This window comes from Haemorhous mexicanus, chromosome 28 (assembly GCF_027477595.1).
Source record: "Haemorhous mexicanus isolate bHaeMex1 chromosome 28, bHaeMex1.pri, whole genome shotgun sequence".
NCBI lineage: Eukaryota > Metazoa > Chordata > Aves > Passeriformes > Fringillidae > Haemorhous > Haemorhous mexicanus.
Window position 1 is genome coordinate 5,366,898 of NC_082368.1, and position 7,695 is coordinate 5,374,592.

General features: G+C 66.8%; 1 protein-coding gene across 1 annotated transcript; it reads right to left on the bottom strand.

Annotated features, from left to right (window-relative positions):
- Nucleotides 1-117: 117 nt before the first annotated feature.
- PDK2 (pyruvate dehydrogenase kinase 2) lies at nt 118-7,491 on the bottom strand. The gene is made up of 11 exons (XM_059869232.1): nt 7,307-7,491; nt 6,138-6,279; nt 5,209-5,280; nt 4,805-4,989; nt 4,011-4,100; nt 3,658-3,735; nt 3,218-3,294; nt 3,043-3,141; nt 1,927-2,034; nt 839-952; nt 118-765 (listed from the first exon to the last, which is right to left on the bottom strand). The coding sequence occupies exons 1-11, from the start codon at nt 7,422-7,424 to the stop codon at nt 625-627; spliced, it is 1,224 nt and encodes a 407-aa protein (XP_059725215.1). The 5' UTR covers nt 7,425-7,491; the 3' UTR covers nt 118-624.
- Between the last annotated feature and the right edge of the window lie 204 nt (nt 7,492-7,695).

Consider the following 7,695-nt stretch of genomic DNA (forward strand, 5'->3'; position numbering starts at 1 on the left):
CAGAGCAGGTCCCCAGCCCCCCTGTCCTCAAGTGCCACCCAGGGACTGAAGCCTTAGCCTCCTTCCAAGGCTGGAGGGGGTAAACTGAGGCACCAGGACCCCAAACCACCACAGGGGTTCAGTTAACATCCAATTTATTGACAGTGGGGAGGGGTCTGGGGGGTTAGGGGGGAAATTGGGGAATGGGAGGAGGGGGTTGAACAGGTCACAGCAAGTGGGGGCGTGGGGACAGCTCAGTAGTGCAACAACAGGAGGGGAGCAGGGACAGGAACATGGTGGGGGAGGGAGGGAGGGGGGGCTCAGGTCCCCCCACCCCATCAGGGCCGTGGGTGCAGGGAAGTGCTACTGGTCCTACTGGGACAGGACCAGTCCCTTGCTGGGATGGGGACACCCTGGGGCGGGTGGGAACTTCGGGGGTCACTGTGGGAACAACAGGCACTGCTCCAACCCCCCCAGCTCCATCCCTAAGTGCCACCAAGGCGGGGACACCAGGACACGCCCACGCCCTGCACTTCCCAAAGAGCCCAAAGAACCGGGATGCCAACCACCCCCCGGGGCACTCGGGGACTCCTCGTGGCTGGGGCTGAGGGGTCCCGGTGCCCGCTGGGGGGGTCCGGGGGGGGCTCAGGGCACGCGGTAGGTGGAGGTGTTCTTGGGCTCGGTGCTGGGCACGCACCAGTCCCCGGCCTCCTGGCTGGCCTGGTAGTGCCGCCAGGCCGACTTGTTGTACACGGGCAGCCGCTCCACCGAGTCCGTGGACAGCGCCTGGGGGGCACAGGGGGCTCAGCGGGGGTCCCGAGCCCCCCCCCCCGGGGCGGACCTGAGGACAGGCACCCACCTTCAGGTAGATGACGGCGTCGGTGCCGAAGCCCTCCATGGAGAAGAGCTGCAGGTCCCCCTGGAAGTACTTGGCGTAGAGGCGGGAGATGGGCAGCCCGTAGCCAAAGCCAGCCTGGGGGTGGCAGGGAATTGGGGTGGGGGGTCCCCAGGGCTGGGGGAGCACCCCCAGGGCACCCCCGGCCTCCCCACAGTGCCTTAAGAAACGCCAGGAGTGTCCCTGGCACTGCCAGTGGTCATGGTGGCACCGTCAAAGGGCCCCAGAATGGCCACAGGGACACAGAGCCACCCCAAAGTGTCCCTGTGCCACCATAAAGGGTCCCCATGCCACCCCAATGTGTCCCACTGCCATCCCAATGTGTCCCCATGCCACCCCAAAGGATCCCCATGCCACCATAAAGGGTCCCCATGCCACCCCAAAGTGTCCCCATGCCACCCTCATGTGTCCCCATGCCACCCCAAAGTGTGCCCATGCCACCCTCATGTGTCCCCATGCCACCATAAAGGGTCCCCATGTCACCCCCATGTGTCCCCATGCCACCATAAAGGATCCCACTGCCACCCCCATGTGTCCCCATGCCACCCCAATGTGTCCCCATGCCACCATAAAGGGTCCCCCTGCCACCATAAAGGGTCCCCATGCCACCCCCATGTGTCCCCATGCCACCCCCATGCATCCCCATGCCACCATAAAGGATCCCACTGCCACCCCTGTGTGCCCCCATGCCACCCCATGTGTCCCCATTCCACCCCAAAGTGTCCCCATTCCACCTCTAAGGTCCCCCACATCACACCCAATCCTACCAAAATGTCCCCGTGCCACTTCCAAGCACCCCCCATGCCACTAAATGTCCCCATGGTGGCCTAAACGTCCCCAAAAGGTGCCAGGCCAAGCCCAAACCTCCCCGTGCCACTCCAGCCCACCTCAATCACCCCCCAAAACACTCCCAGGCCACTCCAGCCACCCCCAAACCTCCCCTTGCCACCCCCAAAGCACCCCCTGCCACTCCAGGTCCCCTCAAATGCCCCCCTCAGCTGCAGCCCCCCCCTCCCCACGAGGCCGCCCACCCCTGGGGAGGGGTCACGTACCAGGGGGGCCCCCCCAGAGCCCAGCTGGGGGGTGGGGGCTGTCGAGTACATGTAGCTGAAGAGCCGCTCGATCTTCCTCAGGGGCACCCCCATGCCCCTGTCACTCATCTGGGGACACCACAGCAGGTGACAACCCCGCTCCTGTCCCCCCTCCCCACATACCCCATCCCCCAGGGTGGGCTGGGGTCCCTCACCCGGATGGACAGTCCCCACACCCTGCCAGGACAGGGCTGGGGTCCCTCACCCGGATGGACAGGTCCCCAAACACCCCCAGGATGGGCTGGGGTCCCTCACCCAGATGGACAGGTCCCCAAACACCCCCCCAGGGTGGGCTGGGGTCCCTCACCCGGATGGACAGGTCCCCAAACACCCCCCCAGGGTGGGCTGGGGTCCCTCACCCGGATGGACAGGTCCCCAAACACCCCCCCAGGGTGGGCTGGGGTCCCTCACCCGGATGGACAGGTCCCCAAACACCCTCCCAGGGTGGGCTGGGGTCCCTCACCCGGATGGACAGGTCCCCATACACCCCCCCAGGGTGGGCTGGGGTCCCTCACCCAGATGGACAGGTCCCCAAACACCCCTACGGTGGGCTGGGGTCCCTCACCCGGATGGACAGGTCCCCACAGCCCCCAGGATGGGCTGGGGTCCCTCACCCGGATGGACAGGTCCCCAAAGACCCCCCCAGGGTGGGCTGGGGTCCCTCACCCGGATGGACAGGTCCCCAAAGACCCCCCCAGGGTGGGCTGGGGTCCCTCACCCGGATGGACAGGTCCCCAAAGACCCCCCCAGGGTGGGCTGGGGTCCCTCACCCGGATGGACAGGTCCCCAAACACCCCCAGGGTGGGCTGGGGTCCCTCACCCGGATGGACAGGTCCCCAAACACCCCCCCAGGGTGGGCTGGGGTCCCTCACCCGGATGGACAGGTCCCCAAACACCCCCCCAGGGTGGTCTGGGGTCCCTCACCCGGATGGACAGGTCCCCACACCCCCCCAGGGTGGGCTGGGGTCCCTCACCCGGATGGACAGGTCCCCAAACACACCCCCAGGGTGGGCTGGGGTCCCTCACCCGGATGGACAGGTCCCCAAACACCCCCAGGACAGGGCTGGGGTCCCTCACCCGGATGGACAGGTCCTCCTGGCCCAGGGCCACCATCACCCTGATGGCCGGCAGCCGGGGGCTGTTCTCGTGGCTCTCCACCGTGGCTCTCATGGCATTCTGGGGACACAGAGCCCCGGGGGGGGTCAGGGGGTCCCCCACAGCCCCCCCAGACCCCCCCAAAGGGCTGGGCTACCTTGAAGAGCTCGAAGAGCATGTGGTACAGGTGGGACGGGACGTAGACGATGCTCACGGGCTGCTCCGAGTTGCAGGCTGAGGGGGGAGGGGGACACTGGGATTGGTGGGGACAATCCTGACCCTAAACCTGCCCCAGCCCTAAATGGATCACCTGAGAAACCCCCCACCCCAGGGACCCCCAAACCTAGACAAGCCAAGTATCCCCTGTCACAGGGACCCCAAACCTAAAGGAGCTGAGACCCCTGAAATAGGGACCCTCAACCCAGAACGAGCCACACAGAAATCCCCAACCCCAAAGGAGCCACCTGAGAACCCCCAACCCCAAAGGAGCCACCCACGATCCCCCTGCCCGGGCCCCTGCTGTCCCCTCAGCCCCCTGTCCCTTCAGCCCCCTGTCCCCTCACTGCCATTGTCCCCTGAGCCCTGCTGTCCCCTCACCGTTGACCTCCTCGATCTCCAGCTCAGGTGAGGCCATGTAGTATTTGTCACACAGCAGCTTGGCCATGTTGTAGGCGTCTGGCAAAGGGGGGACAGAGGGCTCAGCACCCCCCAGGACCAACAGGGGCAGCCTTTGGGGTCCCCCCACCCCCAAAAATTCCCATTCCCACAGACCCAGGGCGTTCCTGGGGTCTCCTGCAGCGACTGCACAGCTCAGGGGACAGTGTGGCTGAGGCCACCCCAAACCTGTGACACCAGTGGTGCCGGGGGGGGCTTTCAAGCTAACCCCACCCCCCCAAACTGTTCCCAGATACCGTGGGATGGGACCCCCGACCCCCCCAGACCCCACCAACCTCTCACCACGTTGGCCACGTTGCAGTGGGGGTCGATGCTCCCGATGTGCTTGGGGTGTGCGGGGTTGGTGCTGCCATCGAAGAGCAGGGCTGGGGAGGGGACAACGAGCTGGGGGCACCCCAGGGACACCCCCAGGGCACCGGGGGGCTCTGGGGGGAAACATTTGACACCAGGGAGATGCCCAAGACAGGATCCATGGGGTTGGTGAGGACCCTCAGGACAGACCCCTGGGGTTGTGGGGACACTCTGGGGACACCCAGTCATGATGGGGACACTCAGGACAGACCCCTGGGGCTGAGAGGACCCTTGGGACAGACCCCTGGGGTTGGTGGGGACCCCTTGGACAGACCCCTGGGGTTGGTGGGGACCCCTGGGAGAGGCCCCTGGGGCTGGTGGGGACCCCTTGGACAGACCCCTGGGGCTGGTGGGGACCCTCAGGGCAGGAAGAACCTTGGGGAGCTCCCTGGGGTTGGGAGGTCCCTCGGGACAGACCCCTGGGGTTGGTGGGGACCCCTTGGACAGATCCCTGGGGTTGGTAGGGACCCCTTGGACAGACCCCTGGGGCTGGTGGGGACCCCTTGGACAGACCCCTAGGGCTGGTGGGGACCCTCAGGGCAGGAAGAACCTTGGGGAGCTCCCTGGGGTTGGGAGGTCCCTCGGGACAGACCCCTGGGGTTGGTGGGGACCCCTTGGACAGACCCCTAGGGTTGGCGGGGTCCCTCAGCACAGACCCCTGGGGACACTCGGGGGGTTCTGGGGACCCCCAGGGCGGGCAGGCCCCCCAGCCCCTCACTGTGCTGGTTGATGAGCATGCGGATGGAGATGCGGCTCAGGTAGAAGCGGTCCAGGAAGTACTGGATGTTCTGGTTGGACACGGGGTCGTCCCCGTACGTCTCCTTGTACTCGATCACCCCCTGCGCCATGGTGGGGACAACGTCGTTGTGCCGGTTCCGGATTGTCACCAGCGCGTTGGTGAACCTGGGGACAGGGACAGCGCTGGGGACACCCGCTCCGGGCACAGCCACGATCCAGGCCGGGATTCCCCAGGAGCTGGGGGTGCTGGAAAACCCGGAGCTGGCTCTGGTGGCACTGGAGTGGGGGCACTTTGGGGTGACCCTGGGTGGCACCAGCACGGGTCTGGGAGGAGGTGACACCCCGGGAATGGGGACAAGGCCACGCCATCACCTCCCGACTCACTGTCCCAGCGTGGTTTGGTCCTCGGGGTCCCTGTCGTGGAATTCCATGATGTCCAGCAGGCTCTGCACGTACCTGGGGGGACACGGGCATCCCACAGCTGGCACCCCCAGACAGAGAGGACAGCCCAGGTGATACCACGCAGGGCCAGCACCCCTCAGCCCAGGCCCACACCCCAAAATCTGCTCAACCAGGGGTCACTGTCCCACCGCACTGCTGGCACTTGGGGACACCTGGGGACACGGCCCCTCTGATGGGGTTGGGGCTGTGATGGGGGGTGGCACAGCCGGACCCCCTGGCATGGCCTGACCCCCTGGCACGGCCAGATCCTGTTGGCAGTGGCCCAGGACACTGGACAAACAACATGTCACGTGGTGGCCAAGAGAAGGGTCACGCTGCTGGCACCGCCATGGGGACATGGCACTTAAAGGGACACTCAGACCCACCCAGGACAGGGACATCCTGTGGCCCGGCCCCTTCAGGGAGCAGGTGGCACTGGTGTCCCACTGCTGACTGGGGACACCCCTCTGGCACAGGAGTGTCCCCAAAGGACGTGCAGCCCATGTCACCCAGGGGGTGGCACCAGCTGGGGAGTGCCCTGTCTGTCACCCTTCCCTGTGTCCCCCCCCCCGTGCCAGCAGAGGAGGACAGCTGGTGACAGTGTGGGACACACGGTGGTGGTGGCACCCGAGGTGACAGCAGAACTCCCCTGGCAGTGATAGGAACTGTGGTGACAACGCGAGCTGTGCAGGGGACCCAGGAGGGTGACAACGAGGGGACCTGTGGCAGTGGGACCCCAGGCGAGTGGCAGTGGTGGCACCCCCAGCAGCAGGCCCCAGCCGGGTGCCAGCAGCGCCAGCTGCCCAGGAGTGGGGGTGGCAGTGCCAGCAGCCCCGTGGCAGTGTCCCCGTGTCCCCAAGGGCCACACTGACCAGCTCTGCACCAGCTGCACGGAGGGCGTGCGCAGCACCCGGTCCGGGAGCAGGTTGATCTCCTTCATGATGTTGGAGAGGCGCACGGGCAGCTCCTGGCGCAGGAAGGCGAACGACGTCTTCTCACAGGCATTGCTGGAGCCTGGGGACACGGGGGGACACGGGGGGACACGGGTGAGCCCCCCCAGAGCCAACCCTCTGGCAGTGGGGATGGGACAGCAGCAGGTCCTGCTTGGCTGAGGGACACTGGGGGACATTGCAGGGGACAGGGAGGGATGGTGGGGGACAGGGCTCAGCCCACTGGGGAGGACAGGCTGGGTGCCCAGTGCCACCCAGAACTGCCCAAATTGGGGCTGGGAGACCCCCGGGTGCAGCTGGGAGGGGAGAAGGAGCTGGTCCAGCACCAGGACCCAGAGCAGGCCCAGGGGTCCCCAGGGTCACAGAGAGGGGTCCCCAACCAGGAGCTGTGCAGGGGGGGGGGGGCACAGCTGACCCCAAAGGCCTGGAGGGGCAGATCCCTGGGGACAAGGGACACTGGGATGGAGCTGGGGGGACAGGGGGGATGCCGGGGTGCAGCCCCCAGCCCCTGTCTGGGGAGCAGGGGACAAGAGAGGGCCAGGCTGGGTGACAGCCATGGGGACACCCCCCCCCCCGGGGACACTGGAGAGGACTGGGGGGTCCCAGTTGCCCACTCTGGGGGGGCAGGGGTCCCTCTCAGGGGGTATCTACTGGAGGGGGTCAGGATGGGTCCCAGATGAGGGGGTCTGGGGGCAGAGAGGACGCCCCCAAAAGGGGTCTATGAGGAAACAACGTTCCAACCCCACTTATTCACCCGGGGGGTGCTGTTAAATCCCCTCACCCCCAATAACAACGGGATATTTGGGGGGTCAGGGTTAGCCGGGCCCACACACTCACTGAGGTGGGGGAGGGGGGCAGCCCCCAGAGCCCCCAGATTTACGGGGTGGGGAGGTGGGCAGGAATTCCCGGGGGGGTGTGTGAAGGAATTCCCGGGCAGGGGGTCGGGAATTCCCGGGGGCGTGCACGGAGCTCCCTCCCCCAAGCACCGCCCCCACACCGGGTGTCCCCGTGCCGGAGCAGGGTGGGGGTCCGGGGGCGCTGGGCCGGGGTCGCGCTCGGGAGGAGATGAGGGGGTGGTTTCCTTTATTTACCGAAGTCCAGAAACTGCTTCATGGAGAGCGGCGACGGCGAGAACTTGCTGAAGTGCTCGATGTAGGTGGGGACGCCGGCCAGCGCCGCGCGCTTCCCGAGGCACCGCAGCAGCCGCATGGCTCCGCTGTCCCCTCAGGGTCCCCTCAGGGTCCCCTCAGGGTCCCCTCAGCGCCCCCCGACCCCCTCAAGCCCCCCGGGCCCGGCCCCGGCCCCGCCCCCGCCGCGCCGCGCGCAAACAACACACCCGCCGTCAATCAAGCAACCCCGACCAATAAGCACCTGTTATGCAGCAAACCCCGCCCCTCCCCTTTGCCAATCTGGCTTCACCGCTGGGCAAGCCCCGCTGTCAATCACCCCAAGCCACGCCCCTCAGTCGAGTCGGTGCTGC

Coding starts and splice junctions, on each gene's coding strand:
- PDK2 (XM_059869232.1), bottom strand. CDS start 7,424: ATGCGGCTGCTGCGGTGCCTCGGGAAGCGCGCGGCGCTGGCCGGCGTC. Junction 6,280..7,306: donor GAAGCAGTTTCTGGACTTCG/GTAAATAAAGGA, acceptor CCGTGTCCCCAG/GCTCCAGCAATGCCTGTGAG. Junction 953..1,926: donor GCTCTGGGGGGGCCCCCCTG/GTACGTGACCCC, acceptor TGCCACCCCCAG/GCTGGCTTTGGCTACGGGCT.